The 23790-nt window shown below is 41.9% G+C and overlaps 2 protein-coding genes and 1 long non-coding RNA gene across 3 annotated transcripts; 1 reads left to right on the forward strand and 2 right to left on the reverse strand.

Moving 5' to 3' along the window:
• The first annotated feature begins 3297 nt into the window (after window positions 1-3297).
• LOC120897985 lies at window positions 3298-4394 on the forward strand. Its single transcript, XR_005738607.1, has 4 exons — window positions 3298-3434; window positions 3493-3661; window positions 3726-4034; window positions 4099-4394. It is a non-coding gene; the product is annotated as an uncharacterized LOC120897985 (long non-coding RNA).
• A 5377-nt stretch (window positions 4395-9771) lies between these two features.
• On the reverse strand, window positions 9772-16380 carry LOC120897978. The gene is made up of 2 exons (XM_040303251.1): window positions 15825-16380; window positions 9772-10701 (listed from the first exon to the last, which is right to left on the reverse strand). Exons 1-2 carry the CDS (start codon window positions 16272-16274, stop codon window positions 10591-10593), a joined length of 561 nt encoding a protein of 186 aa, XP_040159185.1. The 5' UTR covers window positions 16275-16380; the 3' UTR covers window positions 9772-10590.
• Window positions 11631-15720, reverse strand: LOC120897975. Its single transcript, XM_040303248.1, has 2 exons — window positions 11948-15720; window positions 11631-11892 (listed from the first exon to the last, which is right to left on the reverse strand). Exon 1 carries the CDS (start codon window positions 15402-15404, stop codon window positions 12018-12020), a length of 3387 nt encoding a protein of 1128 aa, XP_040159182.1. The 5' UTR covers window positions 15405-15720; the 3' UTR covers window positions 11631-11892; window positions 11948-12017.
• Window positions 16381-23790: the final 7410 nt, after the last annotated feature.

Genomic DNA, 23790 nt, shown 5'->3' on the forward strand with positions numbered 1-23790 from the left:
ACAGCAAAAACAAGCCATCAGCAAATATTACTGCTCCTATGCTGCTAATACCGTCCAAACACCGTATGAGACAAACAGCTTCGCAGTATCTACTTTTATTACGAGCATTTCCTTTTCTCTTCATGCACAAAGTGCCCCGTGGGAGTGAATATTTGGATCTCATAAGCGTGCTGGCTGATCAACGTTACTCGGATATCTTTTTCAACGACAGTTTCAGATTACCATTTAGCGGAATTGGAAATGAACATCAAAATATTTCACACTATGTTCATTAAATTATTCAATTGTCGTCCAAATAAACTGCATCACATATATCATTATCCGGACTGCATTAAAGAAATAGGTCCTATGGAACAGTATGACTGTCGGGTTTTTGAACAAAAAACAAATATATCAAAACCCAAATGAATGCGTCACGAAACTACAAAAACGTGTGCTACAGTTTGGCGAAAAGACAAATATTTGCACAAGCACTTACTATCGCAGAGAAACCTTTTAAAGACAATACCAATTATCGATCAGGTAGAATAAAAATGGTTAAGGATACATCAAGTGCTCAACTATTAAATCATCAACTGGAAGATACATGTTTTTGCCCAAAGGAAATTATCTACAACGGAATCCGGTTTCGGCAGAACTGTATCGTATCAATTAGAACAATAGAACGTAATGGAATTCCCCGTTATGGAGAAATCAAGGAGATAATGTTGATAAACGAGACAGTAAATTTATTGATTGCATCATTGGAAACAATTGAATTCAATGACATACTTCAAGCATACTTGGTCGAGAATGAAAATTATCAATTTTTGGTCAAATTATCAAATATACATTGTCACACAACCTACTATTTCTGGAAAATATATCTAGATGGGAATAGGTAGACACCAAATCTAGATGGGTTCAACCTATTCCCAGTAAGCTGTACCAGCTGTGCTAATATAAAGCATGCATTTATTATCTACCATTTTTTTAACTTTTTATATGCGACGACCATTTTCGGTCAAAGCCTTCCTGTACCACTAATAGGCTTGGCTATCAGTAACTTATTAAATGCCCATAGCAGGATAATCATCCCAGTGTATGGGGGCCGATGTTATTGAGTGCTACGAGTTGACGATTGTATCACGAGATTGACTAATTATTTGAATTTCACTTACTATTTAAAACAAATAGTTTTTTTCACACAAATCGTTTACAAGATCACAGCACTCAAACGGTTGTCGAATGGAACAGAATGCTTCAAATCGAATGGCCAAATATTGGAATCATGCCGAGTGCCAAGATCATGTGGACATCGTGGCATAAAAAATAAATACATTTTATTTTTCGTTGTTCATACTCGCATATCATAATACATCTTTTCCAACCCGTTCTGCCATATGAGTATTAATTTAAATTTTATAATAGTTATTTGTCTAGTTAAGACTAGCTAAATTAGAAAGTAGAATAGATGTTACAAATTGCACCATAATACCAAATGCAACACCCTTTTTGGTTTCACTTATCACGATTTTTATATACGATACCCGACGAAGTGCGATGAATATTCCTGTGAGCATGGGAGAGTGCACAGGCAACACATACTGTATGCGAGAAAGAGTGAACAGTTATCTTGCATGCAGCAAGCAACAGCCGGACAAAGCCGGTTTTTTCAAAGAACGGAACGCACGAACGATAGCACCTTGCTAACAATATTGAAGCGGCAAAGACCGGAACGGAACGGAGTGAACAGAAAGAACGAATTGAACGGAACGGAATGAACGGAAAGAACGGAATGAACGGAAAGAACGAAATGAACGGAACGGAACGGAATGAACGGAATGAACGGAACGGAATGAACGGAAAGAACGGAATGAACGGAACGGAACGGAACGAACGGAAAGAACGGAAAGAACGGAATGAACGGAACGGAACGATTTTGTATGAAGGATCGGAACGGAACGGCCTACATAAAGAACGGAACTTTTTTACTAGATTCGGACCGGAACGGCCAACACTAATGGATAGTAAGTCAATTCTTTTATAACCAAACCAAAGTTATCATATGAGGAAATGATAGTTTTATTTGAGAAAATGTTCCGTTTTTTTTCATTTCAGTCATCCCAGTTCACACCACAAAAACATATTTGCCATATCCTTAGTCAAGAAATACCCAACATTGAAATCTACAAGTGCAAAATATCCACAGGTTGGCAAATAACGTTAGACTGCTTCTAGACGACCATCTTTTGTACCGCGAAAAATTTTCTGCGAGCTCTTTGTGCTTCTCGGTTTTAGAACAAAATCATAGGGCAACTGTGATTCTCGCGGGTTTGTAAAATTTTCACAGAAGCGTTTCATGATGAAACGATCGAAGTTAGCCATACTTTCGTGCTAAAACGTTTGTTGACAGATGCTTTGTCGCCAAAAATCGAAGTCTTTTAAAGAGAACAGGTCGAAGCGTTTAGTATAAACTGACAGAAAGCCATGGGAAAATTTTGACAGTTAAAGTGAACATTGTTTATGTTTAGCGATGGACGTTGCTATGGAGTGAATGAGAGTTTTGTTCAGTATTTTGTACTCATTTCCTTTTAGAATATTATAAGAATTAGAATCGAATTAGAATATTATAAGACTGATACAATCCAAAGATCTGATTTATCATTCGTCTCCGGGTTGTAAGCAAAGAACAGTGTGCACATTGTACCAGTGTGTGCCGGTTGGATGATTCATTTTACTCTCAGTGTTCAATTGAAAGTAAATAGGACTTCTTTTACCCAGTTGGAACATGTACTGTGCTGTTTTATGCCTGTTTAACTTTTCGTTCTTCCAGCACGACCGTTGCAAACGGTAATGATTCGTGGTCACGGAATGGCAAACAATTAAACAGGTTATCAATGCTTCTGAATACAGAGTAAACTGCAATTACTTCACCTTTATTCTTCAGAAATGATTGACCGCAAGACATTTAACCAATATAATCTTCCTAATAGTAAATTCGTCCACTTTTCCGCGTTAACTATAAGCCGTTTGTTTGTAAACACTTTTTCATGAAACTGTCAAAAGCGAGCTGAAAATGGCAACCTAGCAACGGGCTTTGCATCGACCTGTTCTCCTTAATAGATCTTGTCAAAAATTGTCGCGGAGGATTTTTAGATCGTTTAGAAGCAGTTTTAATACCATTTTTTAGAAATAGAATAAATATTGTCATTATAGACATTACATGAAATTAATTACTGTCTTTTTTACAGAGTGTATGGTATCATCCCGAAGGCCTTGGCGAAGGAAAACCTGCTGGAACTTTGCAATTTCATCTAGAATACATGGTACGAAAATACAAAAAACAAGTTCGACGACCTAAACGGAATACGGAAACGGATATAGTTGATGTAAGCGCAAGCGGTACAAGTGCAGATCCATCAAATCGGACGGATGATAGTTTAACTGAAATGGTATGTATTACATCAACCAGGTATTATCATTTTACACTTTTATATTCTGTCTTTATAGGTTAACAAGCTTAAACTTATTGTGCCTTCAGATGAATCGTTCTCCCAAATCAAAGAAATATTGGATAAAAACTACGGTGATTCGACAAGAAATGAGAATAAAAAAAACGGATATAACCACCGCCATGATGGAAATGTTTCCTGTGTCAACGGAATATGACGGATATCTGGTATTATCAATAATATGTGTTTTTTAAACTTTAATCTATCTCGTGTATTCTTTAATATATTAAGATTTATCATGATTTTGGTGTGATGTTTCCTACGGCAAAAGAAAATACGGATGAAAATTGGAGCACGTTGCAACACAAGATATTGGATACGTTCAAGCATATCCACACAACAATCAACGAAAGTAAGCATACTATTATGAATATTATAGAATCTATAACTGTATACAAAAAAACTACTAAAATTTTTACAGAGTTTGTTCGCTTGTTACTCATAATAAAACAGCGAACGCCGACACGAGGTGCTAAGCGTGTCAATAATGGATCGCAGAAAATAGTTAATATGCTTGAGGCTGTTGTGGAATGGATAAATGTGAGTTTTTATTTATGAACTTTTTAATACTCATTTCTTTAACATTTTTGGATATTTTTTTCAGCCAGAAGATGATATCGTGCAATTCATCGGGACATATCGATCTACCAAAAACCCTGTGCTAATTATAAAAGCAAATCAGTACACCTCGAGAGAAACATTTATACGCATTGGAAATCATTATTTCTCTGTAGGCTTCGATTTGCAGCATGCATTTTTCATTTTGATTAAGACACATTATTTTTTTAATTTGAAATTTGAACCTTCCCTATCCAACTTTTATTCGTTCTTTACATCGATAGTAATGCAAATAACCGAGCCTTCAACTACTGTAAACAACTTTATTCTTCAGTTGAATTGATCCTCAATTTAAAACAGTTTACTTACATTCAAAGAAAGAAAAACAACACTACATGAAATAAAAAGATTGAATTAAAAATACTATTCAAACATTCTGGTGTAAAATTTGATTATTTATTTACCCTTTTTCAGCGAAACAAATTACTGAATTTTCAGTAAAAACAATATTTACTGGTATTTCGGCAACATGAGCTTAGCTTTACTGAAAGTTCAGCAAAAGAACTGTCATTTTTGACGCACAACCTTTTACTGACTAATCAGCATTATTCAATTCCCTTTACTGTGTTTTCAGTAAACGAGCTGTCATTTTGGTGAGCACCGGACATTACTGAATGATTCAGTAAACATTCTTTTTACTGACAGGATTACTGAAACTTCAGTTTAAAAAAAATCAGTAAAATTTTAATGAAGTTCAGTAAAAAAAGTTTTCTGTGTACGGTTAACGAGAAACTTTTTTGACACGCGGGATAAAATGGGCATAGCCCTGGGGCAAAATGGGCATATGTAAACAAACTGTGAAGTGTCAAAACACTGGGGCAATATTGACCACAACAACTGCGCTTAGGTAATGGTCTATGCTTTTGCGCACGTTTCGTGAAATGTATTTTCGTTCTATCTTTTGTGTTGCTGGTCAGAAAAGCCCATAAAATTCTTCCAAAAGTATGTTATCAAAATTAAAACAGTTTTTACAAGTTTAAACCTACAAAATCGAATCTTTTGAACCTGTGCCTGTTATCATTATTGAGGCGACAAATACAACACCATAGCCTCACCAATCGCCGTATGTCAAAAGCATCTGCCCATTTTGCCCTTAGCGTCTAATCTTGTTGCGCGAGTTAAGATTTCGGGTTCGGAATCAAACAACTAGTCGTGGCTACTGTTGGAAATAGAGTGTTTATTGCAACTTTATGTAGGGTGTAGGAAGGGAATTGGACGGGAATTTGTTGATCAGCATTTCGTCAAACTGGGTCAACCGATCGACGCGGTCCGCTCTTTGCTGCCGGTGCTGTTGACGGTGCAATTTCGGTGGCGGTTGACAACACGTAGAAAAGTGCTGTGTTAACAATTACGTTTGTTAACTCGCGCAACATTGTTGTTGGCAAAATGTATGGATTTTGACAGCTAGCGCAACTTTGTTGTCGGCCAAATTCAAACCAATTTGATTTTTGTTTGGCAACATTTTCTATTTACAGTGGAGCGCCGTTCATCCGGGCTACTCGGGACTAGAACTCGCCCGGATAAGCGAATAACACGGGTAGTGAGTCAAATGATTATTTTATTACCAATTCCTAATTAGGTTATGGAAAATTTTCTTATTTTCTGAAAAAAATAACCCAGTTTTCATCAACTTCATGTTTTTCCAACGAGAATATTTGAAATTTGCTATGAATTACAGCAATTATCCGCAGTACGCGATACTCTATATACGCGAATTCGCAGTACGCGATTGCTCTAAATTTGACAGCTCCATGTGTTTTTTTACAAATATTTTAATACTTTGAAATAATTTATGCTCTTTTTGAGTTTCCTTAATGTTCTTTTTGCATTTTGCATTAAATTTGTGCAAAAGATACCTGTTTTACAACAAAAAACTTTAATGCAAAACTCTGTGGCGATATTTTTCAACCCTCGAACTGGTAGTGTAGACTATTTTTCCATACAAATCCGCTATACGCGAAAACTCGAGATACGCTATTGCGCTCGGTCCCGTACGATAGCGTATATCGGATAATGACTGTAAAGTGTTTTTTGATATGACAATGTGCTCTTATAACCGCTTTTTCGAATATCCTCCTCATAACGCAATGTCACCTTTGTATTGAGCTGTCATTTCTCAACAGCACGGATAAACGGAAAGCCGGCTAAAAAGTACCCGGATAAACGGCGCTCCACTGTACCTTGGTCATGGTGATCGGATGTATGAAATGACACAGCAGCAGTGTGCGTTTTATTGACATCCGCTAACATTGGAATTTTTACATTTATAAGCCTTTTTTGTGTATATTTTATTTGTCAACACTTTATTCAACAAGTGAAAAATAAAAAATAAACTTTGAGCTGATAATTGCCATTTTTTGACACTAAACAATGTCAAAACGAAATGTTGCCAGCAACATTCATAAACCACCTCAGCGATATGTTTCCGAGCAACAATGTTGCGCGCAACAAGATTAGAACGCTGCCCATTTTGCCCACGTGAAGCATTTTTGTAGTTTTTGTAAAATATGCATTCAATTGCCTTGCATGAAATATTGCATATAAATATCAAGTCTTTAAAAATACACCATGTAAAACTTCCACACATTCCTGTGACACTGGTTCAAGCTTATTTTCGAAGTGGCAAAAATTACATCGATATGCTACTAAATCTTATTTCGCATTTTTCTTGGTTATTTGTAATGTAAGGATTATGAAACATACATAGTGTTCATAGAATACTCTAATGAATCCATTTTGAGCATTGGAAAAAATCTTTGTAGTGAAATAATGTTGCAAAGAGGGTACCCATTTTGCCCCGCATTCCCCTAGTGATGGGTGAATACGCATTCCCGCATTCCCCTAGTGAATACGATTTTTTACCGGAGTCGGATCGATCCGACTCCGGAACCCCCCGGAGTCGGACTCGGAGTTACTCCGGACTGTTTTACCAGGGGGGGGGGGGGGGGGTGTGCACGAGCAAACCTTCGGACTCATTGACTCCGAGTCCGGATCACTCCGGATTACTCCGGATCATTCCGGATCAGTCCGGATCAGTCCGGATCACTCCGGATCACTCCGGATCACTCCGGATCACTCCGGATCAGTCCGGATCAATCCGGATCACTCCGGATTGCTCCGGATCACTCCGGATCACTCCGGATCAATCTGGATTTACTCCGGATCAGTCTGGATCAGTCCGAATGAGTCTGGATCACTCTTGATCACTTCGGATCAGTCCGAATCAGTCCGAATGAGTCTGGATCAGTCCGAATGAGTCTGGATCAGTCCGAATGAGTCTGGATCAGTCCGAATGAGACTGGATGAGTCCAAATGAGTCTGGATCAGTCCGAATGCGTCTGGATGAGTCTGGATGAGTCCAGATGGGTCGGGATGAGTCCGGTCAAGGCCGGGCGAGCAGTTTATGTTGGCGATGCAATTACTAATGCCCAAAACGACTGGTCACTATCGTTAAGAAAGTTATTGATGAATGTGTTCTGTTTCAAATAATGCATCCAGAATGTACGATGCGGTATAAAAAATTTCTTTCTGTTTTAAATATTTCTTTCTTGCAATAATATTTACCTTTAAAATATTTACCGTCGCATGAAAAATTCCTTTTACCTTATACTTCCCGTATGCTTCCCATTATATGAAGTCAACAGCAATAAGGCTATTTCAATTTTGTTTGATGATTGTTAGTTTATATTTATAGAATTTAAAATACATTCAATTGGAGTTCACAAAGTCAAGTTGAATTTTAATTTAATACATTACTTCTTATTAATTCGTGATTTGGTTTTATTACAATTTCAATCGCATGTTAACCTATTTATCCTTTCCTTCTTTCATTTTGTAGTTGTATTGAACGAATACCATTTCCTTTACTTTCCTGCTTCCAAATTGACTTCTTTTTTAACTTAACATCAGTCCTGTTTTCGAAAAAACTCTCTCACAGGGAACAGAAGTTGCTGGAATACTCAAATATTTTTGCGCAAGTTTTGCTAATCCAGGGTATATTTCTAATCTACTCTTCCACCAATTAAGAGGATCTTCACTAATTTTTAGATTTTTTTCTTGTAAATATCGATCTAGCTCTGCAGTAGCTGTTAAAATAGGATTATTGGTAACACCACTGGGTTGTGGTTGAACATGCTGTTTAAATACACCCCATATATCATCGTCCTGTATAATTTCTGTACATTCTTCTACAGTAGATGTTTCATTTTCGCATTGAGTTTTAAATGGAATTAATTTTTCAAGTAAACAAGCATACGCCTCCTCGTATTCTAAGGAATTTCCTAAGAACCCTTCTTTTTTAAACCTTGGATCAAGTAGAATTGCTAATGATGAAATGTCCTTATAGCTACGAGTGTTGAACCTATCTTCAATCCCTGACATAATTTCTGTGGCTAGCTGTTTGGCGTTTGTATGTAAATGAGATGATAGCGCTCTTAATTGAATAATCAAAGATTTTATCAGCACACCCAATTTTGATAATGTAACTGTTTTTTTCCGCCATTATTTCTTTAGTGGTTGAATCCAAATATCGGAGGACTTTAGCAGTTTCTTCTACGATTTCCCAGTGATTTTCATCAAGTTTTGAACTTATCTTAAGTGTGGCAATGCATGATAAAATATGAATTTTATTTTTATAGAAGCGATCTAGCATTTCATACGTAGAGTTCCATCGTGTGGGGCAACCCCTTATAAGTTTTTGTTGTGGTAATTTCAAATTTTGCTGCACTTCTGAAAGTTTTTGCATTGCTTTGTTGCTTCTCCGAAAATGCATGACCACATTTTTTACTATTTCTATTGTTTTTTCTATAGTATTGCTAATAGATTTTTGAACTGCTAAATTTATGGTATGTGCACCGCATGGAAGGTGTTCAATGCCAAGTGCTCTTGCTGATGCTATCATATTAGATGCATTGTCTGTTACTATTGTTGCTATTCTTCCATGAATTTCTAATTTGTTGGTAACGTATTCGATATATTTTGCTATATTGCTCCCGGTGTGATCTTTTTCGAATTCCGAGCAATCTATTAGAAATGCAGATAGTTCGAAGTTATCATTTATAAAATGAGCTGTTATGGCAAGGAAACTGGTTCCATTTATACTCGACCATACATCACCAGTTAGAGTAATAGAACTATCTGATATTAGTTTGGCTTTAACATATTCCAAAGTTTCGTTGTAAATTTTTGGTAACGCGGAATTAGCTAATGTTTTTCTGGTTGGTACATTATAATTTGGATTCAATTTTTTTTGTAAATGCTCTGAAATAGTGATCCTCAACGATAGAAAATGGATAATATTCTTTACATATTAATAATATTAGCAGTTTATCTAAATTTTTAACTGCGTTTGGTGACAGACTGGTCTTAGATATAAAATAATTATCTATTGTGCGTGATGATTTTGCAGAAGACGAGGATCCTCTATTTATAGGAGTTGAGTGATGCTTTCTCTTCATATGTCGTCGTAAGTTAGAAGTGCTATCAGACCCCAACACCAAGCTACAGTATATGCATTTTACCCCGCTATCCACTCTTTCGAAATGCTGCCAAATTTCGCTAGAAGACATCGTAGAGTCCAAAATAGAGCGTAAAGCAGCTTGTATGTCTATGAGTATGTTCTTTCACGAAGTCGCAAAAAGGGATAAAAAACACTAGAACGTAGAATGTCTTTACAACGTTATAATCATACGATTTATTCCACTCAACTACACGTATACGAATGCTCGATCGATCCGCTGATCGATCGCACGAAGCCCACGATAGCCGATTCCCCAGGATGCTGAGAGAGAATTTACGCACAAAATTCTCTCTCACGCACGCTCCCACATGACGTATCGATAACCTGACGTGGGGACACGAGGTTATCGGGTCAAAGTGCGTTTCGGAACGCAAGCGCAATCTTTCGAAACGCATTCGAAAGATGCTGTTCAAAACCGGTGACCGTTTCGCCGTTGACGGTTTCGAATCTCATCGATTTACATGACCATTTCTCCCCCCTTTGGGACGCAGTCGGCCGTCCCAAACGCTGCACGAAGGTGGTTGGTCATCCTCAAGTTCAGAGATCGCATTATGCATCGTATGCTGGGATCCACGCTGGCCAATTTCATCTGTTTTCTCGGTGGATAGGGCCAGCAGGTCAGCCGGTGTCTCGTCGGCGTCCTTCTCTGTGGCGTCTATCGGAAGCGGAGCCAACAGCCTCACGTTTCGCTTGTAAGTACCGCTGCTTGTCCGAATGTCAGCAACGCGTACCATATCGTCAGGTCCCACGTAGGTTCTCGTAACTATCCCCATGGGCCATCGACCGACCGGGAGGTTGTCGTCGCCAACCAGTACAATCTGCCCAACTTGCACGTTCGAAGTTCGTTTTGTCCATTTGGCGTGGCATCGTAGCTGGGACAGGTAATCGGCTTGCCAGCGAGACCAAAATTGCTGGGACAATTTTTGCACGCGCTTCCATCTCGTCTTGACACCGTCCGTATCATCGTTTTGGATGGTAGCAGGAATAGAGAATGAGGCCCGCGCGATCAAAAAGTGTGCTGGAGTGAGCGCTTCGACGGAGCCAGGATTGGCATGGACAGCAGTAAGTGGCCTGGAATTGAGAATTGATGAAATTTGATAGAGTAACGTTTGCAACTCAACCAATTTGAGATGGGCGCCCCTCGCTGCAGCCTTGAAAAGGCGTTTGGCCACTTTAATGTTGGCCTCCCAAAGGCCGCCGAAATTCGGGCTCCGCGGCGGAATGAAGGAGAACCGTATCCCCTTTTCGGCAGCTAGATTCACTATCTCGTCCTGGAAGGCGCGGTTGTTGTAGGCTTCACGTAGCAGGCGCAACTCTTTGGCTGCTCCAACGAAGTTTCGGCCGTTATCTGAATATATCGTGTCTGGTCTGCCACGAAGGGATACGAAACGAATCAGTGCTGAGATGAAAGCAGACGTTGACAGGTTTTCCACCACTTCCAGATGAATTGCCTTGGTAGCAAAGCAGACGAATATGCACGCGTAGACTTCTATCCGCCGTGTCGATCTGGTGTGAGGGATGACGTAGAAAGGTCCACATAAGTCCACCCCCGTGTGGGTGAAAGCGGGTGACACAGTTACCCGGGCAGCAGGCAATTGGCCCATTTGCTGCACGAATTGTTTAGGTCTGGCTCGTATACATACGATACATCGCGATGTCACACCGATAACTGTGCGTCGAAGATCTCGCATCCAGAACCTTGCCCGAAATTCTGCCATAACTAGGTCCGTACCGGCGTGGTGATTGTATTCATGAAGGTACCGTACAATAGTGCGAGAAAAGGGATGTGATTTCGGCACTAAGATCGGCACTCTCGCATCATCCGTCATTTCTGCGTTCTCCAATCGTCCCTTCACGCGTATCAGGTTGTCTCGAACGATCGGGTTAAGGTGCTGAAGAGACCTTTTGAGCTAACCTGTCCAGATTCGTGCATTTCTCGTACCTCATTGGGGAATGCTGTGGCCTGCATTACCCGTAGCAACAATTGAAGTCCAGATTCCAATTCGTCCAGCAGCAAGGGACCGGTTTTTCTTTCCACCGTAGAAGAGGTCACACGGAGCCTGGCAGAATTAACTTTGAAGTTGTGGATGATTCTGCTAAGCCATGCGAAATGTCGCCTCGTCTTAATGAAGGAATTGTGGTACTTATATTGAGCTATCAAATCTTCACAAGCGGGGCCTACGGTTGCCGCTAAAGCTTGTGGTGGGGCTGCAACCTCTTCTGATATGGTCTCGTAACCATCATTGGTTTGTGGGCAGGAATCTGTAATGATAAAATTCGGACCGTTTAACCAGAATTTCATATTTTCCCCTCTCACCAATTTGCTAGCTGGAAGTCCCCTGGATACGATGTCTGCCGGGTTTAGCTTTGTTGGCACATAGTGCCAATCACATGCATTGGTCGCAGCGCATATCTTGGATACTCGATTTTTTTACGAAGACGTCTAATTTCGAATTATCGGAACGTATCCAGGCTAATACGACTTGCGAGTCAGTCCACCATCTAGTTTGTTGGACTCGGGTGCCGAATACGTCCCTTATTTTCACGTAGAGTTCAGCTAGCAAGAGTGCTGCTTGGAGTTCTAGTCTGGGCAAAGTCAGTTCCTTCAGCGGTGCAACTCTTGACTTGGCACATAGGAGTCGCGATCGTCTTTCTCCATTACCATCCAAGTAGCGAACGTATATTGCACACCCATATGCTTTTGTTGAGGCATCACAAAAACCATAGATGGTACTATTTTCTGCTTCACTTGGCAGCGCCATTCTTGGGATGTGTAGCTGCCGAAGGACTGGTAGTTGAGCCGCAAACTCGTTCCACTTAGCAAGGGCATGAGGTGGTACAGTTTCGTCCCATGTAAGATTGTCGCGCCATAGATTTTGCATGAGGATTTTTGCGGTGATGATCACGGGTTGCAGGATTCCAACTGGATCGTAAAGTTTGGCAATTCTTGCCACTAAGCATCGTTTGGTCATGGAGTTTACGGGCAGGTGGCAATCATTGTCAATGATAAGCTGGAATGTGTCTTCTGAAGGACACCACGCTAGACCCAGCATTTTGATAGCCTGTCTGTCGCCGATTTGCACCGGAGAGTCAAGGTGTTCTTCTGGCACATCATGTACTACTGCAGGGACATTGGATGCCCATTTCCGTAAGGGCATTCCTCTATTCATAAGTGCCCGTTCAATCCCGCAGCTAAGCACACGTAATTCGTCCGGAGTCGCAGCACCCAAGGACAGGTTATCCACGTAGAATGAGCGCTGAATGGCGTCAGCGATTTCCGGATTGGATGAACGCACTTCCTCGCCCGCCTCATATAACGCTCTACACGCAAGATATGACGAGGAGGCCTCGCCGTAAGTGACGGTACGGAGCCTATACATTTGAGCGGTATCTCTTGCATCTTCGCGCCATAATATGCACTGCATCCAGGTGTCCGAGTCAGCTACCCAGATTTGGCGATACATCTTCGCAATGTCCGCTGTAACCACCACTGTTTGCGTCCGAAAATGCAACCATAAGTGAAGGAGATCCGGTTGTATCACTGGCCCGATGGCTTGTAGGTCGTTAAGCGAAATTCCAGTGGTGGACTTCGCACTCGCGTCGAAGACTACTCGCAGCTTCGTGGTTGTAGAATCTGGTTTTATCACACACGAATGTGGGATTACGTATCGAACCTTATGTAGTTCGTCTGCCGGTACAGGGGTCATGTGTCTTAGCTCAAGATATTCGCGCATGAACTTTCGGTACTCCTCATAAGTGTCTTCATGCCGAGACAGCTTCCGCTCGAGTGATAATAATCGTCGTTGAGCCTGTTCGATGGAGTCTCCCAGTTGCGTCAACTCCCCCCGTAGGGGAATCCGGACGACGTATCGACCATCCTCAGCAATCTTCGTGTGAGCTCTGAAATGTTCCTCGAGCTCATGGTCTTGTAAAGCTAACCGGTCTGGGACGTCAGGTGGCAGTTCTTCCACCTTCCAAAATCGCTCAAGGCTCACTTCCAGGTCGTCAATATAGGTCGCCTTATGACAACTCCGCGAGTGGAGATTAGTGGGGGTCATATTGCATAGCAACCCTCCAACTATCCAACCGAATTTGGTGTTTTGTAAAGTGAGTCCATTAGGTAAGCGATGAAGTCCTGCACCGAGCGAGTCATAGCATATTCCGGCCCCTAATATCGCATCAACTGGCCCTGTATGACTGAAGTTTTCATCGGCGAGTCGCTTGCCAGGTGGGAGGCTCAGTTCGTCCTGCTTGATTGTGCGATAGGGTTGCGCACTGAGTTCCGGTATGACGTAGAAATTGGAGCTGAAACGGTAGGATCCATTAATTGCTATGACTTTTGTACGAATTTTATTCGATACAGGGAGTTTACCACTTATCCCCATTAGCGTAATTTTCTCAGACAGTAACGGTAACCTCAACCGTTTCACAGCGGACGCCGTGATGGCTTGGATTTGGCACCCAGAATCTAGCAGGCAACGGATTCGTTGCCACTCCCCCAGGCCGTCTTGAATAAGCACCGCAACAGTTGCTAGCAAAACGTGGTTGGCAAGGTTAGAGACGTCACGAGATGATACATCAGACAGATGCATTGAACCACACGTAGCGGAACGCTGGGCAGCTGGAGCCATCCTCACTGCTAGGGGATGGCTTAGATTGGAACAGGCGGATACGATACCACCATCATCCATTGCAGGGGAAGATGCGCGCACACTTAGCAATGGCTGAGCAGAGCGGGAATGCAAGACACCACGCGGCGACGAAACGGACCGAGCGCGTGGATCGGCCATCGCTGAAAGCACGGCACTAGTACTCGGGGACGGCAGCACGGAGCAGGAACGCAGGACACCACGCGGCGGCGAAACGGACCGAGCGCGTGGATCGGTCATCGCTGAAAGCACGGCACTAGTGCTTTTGGATGGCGGCACGGAGCGGGAACGCGGCGACGGAAGCACGGAGCAGGAACGCCGGACACCACGTGGATCGGCCATCGCTGAAAGCACGGCACGAATGCTTGTGGATGGCGGCACGGAGCGGGAACGCGGGGACGGCAGCACGGAGCAGGAACGCCGGACACCAAGTAGATCGGCCATCGCTGAAAGCACGGCACTAATGCTTGTGGATGGCGGCACGGAGCGGGAACGCGGCGACGAAGGCACGGAGCAGGAACGCCGGACACCACGTGGATCGGAGCGGGAACGCGGGGACGGTAGCACGGAGCAGGAACGTCGGACACCACGTGGATCGGCCATCGCTGAAAGCACGGCACTAATGCTTGTGGATGGCGGCACGGAGCGGGAACGCGGGGACGGCAGCACGGAGCAGGAACGCCGGACACCACGTGGATCGGCCATCGCTGAAAGCACGGCACTAGTGCTTGTAAATGGCGGCACGGAGCGGGAACGCGGGGACGGCAGCACGGAGCAGGAACGCCGGACACCACGTGGATCGGAGCGGGAACGCGGGGACGGTAGCACGGAGCAGGAACGTCGGACACCACGTGGATCGGCCATCGCTGAAAGCACGGCACTAGTGCTTTTGGATGGCGGCACGGAGCGGGAACGCGGCGACGGAAGCACGGAGCAGGAACGCCGGACACCACGTGGATCGGAGCGGGAACGCGGGGACGGTAGCACGGAGCAGGAACGTCGGACACCACGTGGATCGGCCATCGCTGAAAGCACGGCACTAATGCTTGTGGATGGCGGCACGGAGCGGGAACGCGGGGACGGCAGCACGGAGCAGGAACGCCGGACACCACGTGGATCGGCCATCGCTGAAAGCACGGCACTAATGCTTGTGGATGGCGGCACGGAGCGGGAACGCGGCGACGGAAGCACGGAGCAGGGACGCCGGACACCACGTGGTGGCGAAACGGAATGTGGTTGTCACTTCGCAGCTTCGGAAGATTTCACGTGCAAAAGAGTATGATGCTTTTGTCTACACACTTGGCATCTTTTGTTGCTGGGGCACTGCGAAGCGGGGTGCTGGCTGGAAAGGCAATTCACGCACTTGCCTTTGCTCATCACGTAGTTGATGCGTTCACATTCCGACCGAACCTGCAGCTCTGGACACAGCGGGCCCGTGTGGCCTGGCTTGTCGCACGCATAGCAGCGTCGCGTGCCTGGCTGGTGATCCACCGAGCTGTATCTAGTTCGCTGGGTTTGCGAGGTTGGCGTCTGACTGGTACTTACCGTATCCACCGTGGCTACGAATGCCGCACGTATTGGGCGCTTGCTACTAGTAGAAGCGCGGTCAGGACGGGACGCGGCGCTTTTCCGCGGCTCATAGTATAGCGAACTCGACAACCTATCGAGCTCGTCGCGCAGTTCCTTCCACGTCGGAATGGTGTGGACGTCCAGCCTACGGGATATTCTGGTTATGGTTTCATCGTCTAGCTTGGACATAACCAGGCTCACTAGCATTCCATCCTCCACCACGCTAGGCCGTTGTCCGCTTGCGCCTGCAATTTGCTTCGCTGCGGAGGTTGATGTTTCGACCACATCTATTATCCGCATAAGCCCGTTGGAAGACGCCACAGTCATTTTTGGAAGGTCTCTGAGATAGTTAAAGTGGCTGAGGAAAGCTACCCGTTTCTTGTAGAACCTTTCCTCCAACTTACTCCATGCCCTTTCGAAGGGCATACCAGCGTTTTCGAAGGCTTCGCAACTGTTCCGCGCAATATCGCACCGATCGAAACACTTTATAAGGAACGCGTACCGCTCCGCATCACCTGTCAAACCGACAATCCGCTTTTTCGAACCGTCCCGCGAACGCTGGCCATTCCGAAGGATCACCGTTAAACTTCGGAAGTTCGATGCGCGGGAGGTGATCGGAGCGGGAAGGGGTTGATGCAAGTGTTACATCTAACTGCGGAGTAGGCGGCACTTCCACCGCATACACTTTCCTCAGTTCGGTTTTCACTTGCGCGTAGGCCTCAACGAACGTATCGCGTCGCGGTTGCGGACCCGATATTGCTTCCAGCTGCAACAGCGCTTTATTGCCTTCGCTCCACAATAACGCTGCGATCTCATCCTTACTCTTAGCCATTTGCTGGCTCAATCTACCTTCGCGCGCTTGCGATAAAATGTTTTGCAGCGCACTTTCTAGGCCTGTCAGTTGGCGAGTCGCTTCCAACTTGATCCGCTGGTTTTCGTCTGCTGTTTGATCCTCCGTCGGCATATTGCCTTCTTTTCACTAGCACGTAGCACAACTCACTATTATTTAACCTTTTTCACGTAGAACGTATCACGTCGGGGTCACCAAATGTTCTTTCACGAAGTCGCAAAAGGGATAAAAAACACTAGAACGTAGAATGTCTTTACAACGTTATAATCATACGATTTATTCCACTCAACTACACGTATACGAATGCTCGATCGATCCGCTGATCGATCGCACGAAGCCCACGATAGCCGATTCCTCAGGATGCTGAGAGAGAATTTACGCACAAAATTCTCTCTCACGCACGCTCCCACATGACGTATCGATAACCTGACGTGGGGACACGAGGTTATCGGGTCAAAGTGCGTTTCGGAACGCAAGCGCAATCTTTCGAAACGCATTCGAAAGATGCTGTTCAAAACCGGTGACCGTTTCGCCGTTGACGGTTTCGAATCTCATCGATTTACATGACCAGAGTAAAACACAGATGGATAGAAAAATACATTTAGGAATTTGATAAAAATTACTTTCGTTTACAACAAATTCCAAGGAGGACGGTTTACTACAAGGTAAGGTTCGTAGAAATTTAGATATACCAGTAGAATTATGTAAATAATGTCTTGTGGCACTATTGGTTATTGTTTATGAAACATACCAAATTACCAAATGTTAATAACACAATCATCAAACCATGCATACTTTCATCCTAATAAAATATGTCTATGAACTGTATTAAGTGGACCTCATCTTAGGTTATATGGCTCGGTGTATTTGTCCCTTGATCAGCCTTTTTATTCCTCAAGATCAGCCAAAATTTAGGAACAAAATAAATTGTTTTTATCTCAGAAAGGTATGCCTAACAAAATGATTTATTTTAACATGGCTAACAAAAATAAATTTGTTTCATAGAAACGTAGAAACTTAAAAGCAAAATAATTCCATTGATAAATAGAAGTTTAATAGAAAAATAAAAATTTTATGAATAGACTTTAGTCCGAACTTTATTTAAAGGTCTTAAAGTAAAAAAAACTGAAACACCACAGCACAATGTATCCTTTCAAATTCTATAAAGGGTTTAAAAGTTTCGGTATTTAAAACTTCTTCTATTTGGCGTAATGTCCTACGCGGACATGCCGGCCTATACAGGCTTTCGAGACTTAATTAATTACCACGTAGCCGAATAGTCAGTCCTTGCTACGGGGGGACGGTCCATTCCGGGATTAAACCCATGACGGGCATATTATCGAGTCGTTCAATTTGACGACTGTGCCACGGGACCGCCCGTATTTAAAAATGAGCTGTTTAAAAATAGTTTTATAATTTTAATTGTGTAATTGAACATTTGGAAATATTAGTAAGATTGTTTGTTGTGTATTCCTTTGATTTCGTTTGATATTACTTCGATAAGATTTCTCATACTACACGTCCCGCCAGGCATTCTCGGAAATCTAAAGAATTTGAAAAATCATTAACGAATGTCAACAAATACAGACAATTAAATAAAAAATAATTGCGTTACGCATGAAAATGTTCAAAGGAAATAATTAATTAAATGGGGCACCCTGTAATTATAACTCGGTTGTGATCAATCGGTTAAGTTTCCCGTTGGGGGAGGAGCCTGCTACCTCCTCCTCCAACGGTTAATCCAACTCGTGGAAATTATTGGTTTTAATTTTTGGCGGGATAATTTCAACGTGTGTAAATCGCTAGCACGGCATGTCGTAGGGAAATCAACTGGTCCTCCAAGCAGTAAGCTTTTTATTCCTCAACGTAATAATAATTAACCGAGTGAACCAGTGATTAACAGTTTGAACACCAATAAGAATTGGATGACTTTGATAGTATATCAATACAATCTACGATTCGCTTGTCTTCTAATCCTTTGAGAATCCTTAACGGGTAGTTCGATTTGGACACTAGTTGACCATCCTCAGCGACATCGGTTCTATTCGGTGATTTTTGGTTACGCAACTAGGGGTACTGTTGGTCGTGTAACATTTAAATAACCGGTAAGTTGATTTTGAAGTAGATTTTTGCGTAACGACTGCAGGTCGCTTTTCCAAGAGTTGTTCTCAGTATGTGAAGAGTGCATTTTGTTCAAATTTAAATTTTCTTTTTTCTCCTCTTTGCTCAGATCGCTACAGTCTTGAAGGGTGATTACAACAAGCCGTGTTTTGAAAGTAGGAGTGGATATTCTTTCCAGGTGAGTTATTTTCATATACTTTTCTAGTGTCCTAAATTAGTTTTACCATGTGTTAAATTCTTCATTATGAATTTTGAAATGAAACAAAGTTTTTTTAACCATTACTGACGACCCGAAATAATCGCTAGCATTCTAAGCGACACTTTTCTGTGTGTTATCGATTTGTTTTGGGTCGTCTAGAAGAAAGAACGCCCAACTTATGAGAGAGCAAAATTAAACATTTCTTAAGGCCGGGCTACATTGATCGTACTCGCAAGCGTAATTTTGATTTTCACTAGCGCATCTGGCGGCGGCTGACCGAAGCATTTTGCCAAACAATTTGGAGCCGCTTCAGAAAATACGTTATTTTTCCATGTTTTTTATTAAAAACGGAGGAGAAAAGTTTTGTAAAACGTAGATACACATGTTTTGCACGCATTGCATCCATTTTTGCAATGGAAAACGATGGAAAAACTACTTTATTTTGAGATCCGGCATGACCATTCCCTGGATGACCAAAAATAGCTTCCACCAGTCGCCGCCAGATGCGCTAGTGAAAATCAAAATTACGCTTGCAAGTACGATCAATGTAGCCCGGCCTTTAGAATCTATGCATAGCTGAATCAGCTTAACACAAATGTTATCACGATCTTCAATTGTGTGTTACGCGATCTATTTTGTCTTCACATTTTTTTTTCTATTGAATTCGCATACTTTTGGCTAAAGTGAATGTAGATCAGGTGGTCTCGTCCCATATAATTTGATAACTAATTTCAGAATAAAAAAAAAGTGGAATGAATTTCCATAGGAACAGTTCGCTTTTCATAGCACATACGTAGTATACATTGGTCTCCTAGTGTACGGTATTGTTTTGATACATAAATAATTTTTAAACCGTTCAGATGGTTTTAGATGGTATTTTAGTAAAAATGACAAATGGTTTAAGAGTTTTTGTGTATTGAGAAAGTCTCCGGAAAGCTCGTTTGAGGAAACAAAATTCACCCGTGCTGTCTAAAAGTGCAATTCACATGCGGTTATAAAAACAGGGTTTGAGACCACCTGGTCTTCAAACACTTTGCATTTGGCCATAAAAATGCAATGCTCGTCGCAATAGATTGCTCGGAATTCGAAAAAGATCACACCGGGAGCAATATAGCAAAATATATCGAATACGTTACCAACAAATTAGAAATTCATGGAAGAATAGCAACAATAGTAACAGACAATGCATCTAATATGATAGCATCAGCAAGAGCACTTGGCATTGAACACCTTCCATGCGGTGCACATACCATAAATTTAGCAGTTCAAAAATCTATTGGCAATACTATAGAAAAAACAATAGAAATAGTAAAAAATGTGGTCATGCATTTTCGGAGAAGCAACAAAGCAATGCAAAAACTTTCAGAAGTGCAGCAAAATTTGAAATTACCACAACAAAAACTTATAAGGGGTTGCCCCACACGATGGAACTCTACGTATGAAATGCTAGATCGCTTCTATAAAAATAAAATTCATATTTTATCATGCATTGCCACACTTAAGATAAGTTCAAAACTTGATGAAAATCACTGGGAAATCGTAGAAGAAACTGCTAAAGTCCTCCGATATTTGGATTCAACCACTAAAGAAATAATGGCGGAAAAAAACAGTTACATTATCAAAATTGGGTGTGCTGATAAAATCTTTGATTATTCAATTAAGAGCGCTATCATCTCATTTACATACAAACGCCAAACAGCTAGCCACAGAAATTATGTCAGGGATTGAAGATAGGTTCAACACTCGTAGCTATAAGGACATTTCATCATTAGCAATTCTACTTGATCCAAGGTTTAAAAAAGAAGGGTTCTTAGGAAATTCCTTAGAATACGAGGAGGCGTATGCTTGTTTACTTGAAAAATTAATTCCATTTAAAACTCAATGCGAAAATGAAACATCTACTGTAGAAGAATGTACAGAAATTATACAGGACGATGATATATGGGGTGTATTTAAACAGCATGTTCAACCACAACCCAGTGGTGTTACCAATAATCCTATTTTAACAGCTACTGCAGAGCTAGATCGATATTTACAAGAAAAAAATCTAAAAATTAGTGAAGATCCTCTTAATTGGTGGAAGAGTAGATTAGAAATATACCCTGGATTAGCAAAACTTGCGCAAAAATATTTGAGTATTCCAGCAACTTCTGTTCCCTGTGAGAGAGTTTTTTCGAAAACAGGACTGATGTTAAGTTAAAAAAGAAGTCAATTTGGAAGCAGGAAAGTAAAGGAAATGGTATTCGTTCAATACAACTACAAAATGAAAGAAGGAAAGAATTAATAAGAAGTAATGTATTAAATTAAAATTCAACTTGACTTTGTGAACTCCAATTGTATGTATTTTAAATTCTATAAATATAAACTAACAATCATCAAACAAAATTGAAATAGCCTTATTGCTGTTGACTTCATATAATGGGAAGCATACGGGAAGTATAAGGTAAAAGGAATTTTTAATGTGACGGTAGATATTCAAAAGGAAAATATTATTGCAAGAAAGAAATATTTAAAACAGAAAGAAATTTTTATACCGCATCGTACATTCTGGATGCATTATTTGAAACGGAACACATTCATCAATAACTTTCTTAACGATAGTGACCAGTCGTTTTGGGCATTAGTAATTGCATCGCCAACATAAACTGCTCGCCCGGCCTTGACCGGACTCATCCCGACCCATCTGGACTCATCCAGACTCATCCAGACGCATTCGGACTGATCCAGACTCATTCGGACTGATCCAGACTCATTCGGACTGATCCAGACTCATTCGGACTGATTCGGACTGATCCGAAGTGATCAAGAGTGATCCAGACTCATTCGGACTGATCCAGACTGATCCGGAGTAATCCAGATTGATCCGGAGTGATCCGGAGTGATCCGGAGTGATCCGGAGTGATCCAGAGTGATCCGGACTGATCCGGAGTTTAATCCGGTTGTTATCCGGAGTTGGAGTCATAATTTGCGCACCGGAGTCGGAGTTGATCCATGACTCCGCTCCGGATTACCCATCACTACATTCCACTACCTACAAAGGATGGTTGGCGAATTTTTCGCCACGAATTGTATCCTAATATCGGACATAAATGTGATAACTTATGATACACTAATGGAGTAACGCGGTTAATGTGTTCAGAAGACAGCTTAAAACGAATGCCACACTTTTCGCGAACGCACCTCTGAGCTTTAGTTATTTTGTTTCAGTTGATGGTTTTAACAAATAAATCAATGGTTAAATAATACAATTGCAGAAGAAGAGGCATTTTTCTTCACTTCTTTCAACGATATTCAAATTTACATCAACAAACGAATTCATTTCCATTCGATATTTTCCTTGAGGCACTGCATATTGCATTTTGCGTTACATGCTGTAATACGAAACAAAGTACACTCTAGTCTTTTATTTACATTAATGGAACAAACAATGATCCAACATCTATTTTATAGGCACTGAGTAACTGTAGTGATATTGATATACTTTCAGCATGATTAAAAACTAAAAACGTAATTGACCAAACAATTTGTAGAAAATTTACCTGTTGTGATTTCCTAATTCTTACCACTTCACGAAAAAAAGCGTCGCTTCGCCATTCTCACTCAAAAACGCACCATGATATGCAAAAAGACAGTTTATCAGAAAACAGCTTTTGTGTCTTTCTCAATCAACAAAACGGGATACGTTTACTAAAACAAGTCCTTTTGCTTTACTTTTGCACCCACTTCAATTACTTAGTTAAATGCAACTTCTAGCGTCAAACAAATGGCAAAATGTACAATTCATCAAGGTAATGCGAAATGAACGTGCTGCCAGCTAGATCAACACATATTCTAGATAATCCCGCTCAAGGTGTATGAATATGACAAGGTGAAGTTATGCAGAACAAATTCATATCCCGCTAAACAAATTCGAAGAGCCTGCAGGCTCGCATGAGGCCTCGTAATGCCCGTTAAACATTCCCCTAAGGCCTAAGGCCAGTGTCTGTGCTCCATCGGATGCGATTTTATCGGAAGGACTGTCAAAATTTTACATGGGATTTGACAGATAACGTCGGACGTGCGATTTCGTCATACCACGGAATCAAAAATGTTTGATTTCGTCGGACGCCGCAATCGATTTTATCTGTCAAACTAAATGTGTGGTGTTTTGTAGGAACAATCTCAACTCAATTTTTCATAATTGTTTTATTATTAAAATCATTCAAATAATCGCAATATTATACGAAAAAGCGTATGACAGCACGTGCGATAAAATCGCATGCGATGGAGCACAGACACGGGCCTAAGGGCGGTGGCAACGCTCATCGGTTGCGATTTTCGCGGACGAGATTTATGTGGGATTTGACAGATAACGTCGGACGAGCGATTTCGTCGTCCGACGTTATCTGTCAAATCCCATATAAAAATTTTGCAGGCCGTCCGATAAAATCGCATGCGAAAAAGCGTTGCCACCGCCCTAAACGAATTAGAGCAGGCTGTGAGCTCGCATAATACAGACGTCACACGAAGCGTAAACTTTGGCGTAAACTGGATTTTAGCCATACAACCCTGAAATCTTTTGACAGGAAGTTTACGCTCTCCCATACAAATCAAGCGTAAACTTTTTGAGTTTACGCCTCGTGTGACGTCCGTATAAAGCCTCGCACTCCATCCCAAGGTGTATGGATATTAGGAGGTGAAGTGCTTCAGAGCAAATTGACATTTCACGACTTAACAATACTAGGTGTTCCGGTATTGAAATCGGGATGGGCTGGAGGGGGTATAGAAAATTG

The sequence above is a fragment of the Anopheles arabiensis genome, chromosome 2 (assembly GCF_016920715.1).
Source record: "Anopheles arabiensis isolate DONGOLA chromosome 2, AaraD3, whole genome shotgun sequence".
NCBI lineage: Eukaryota > Metazoa > Arthropoda > Insecta > Diptera > Culicidae > Anopheles > Anopheles arabiensis.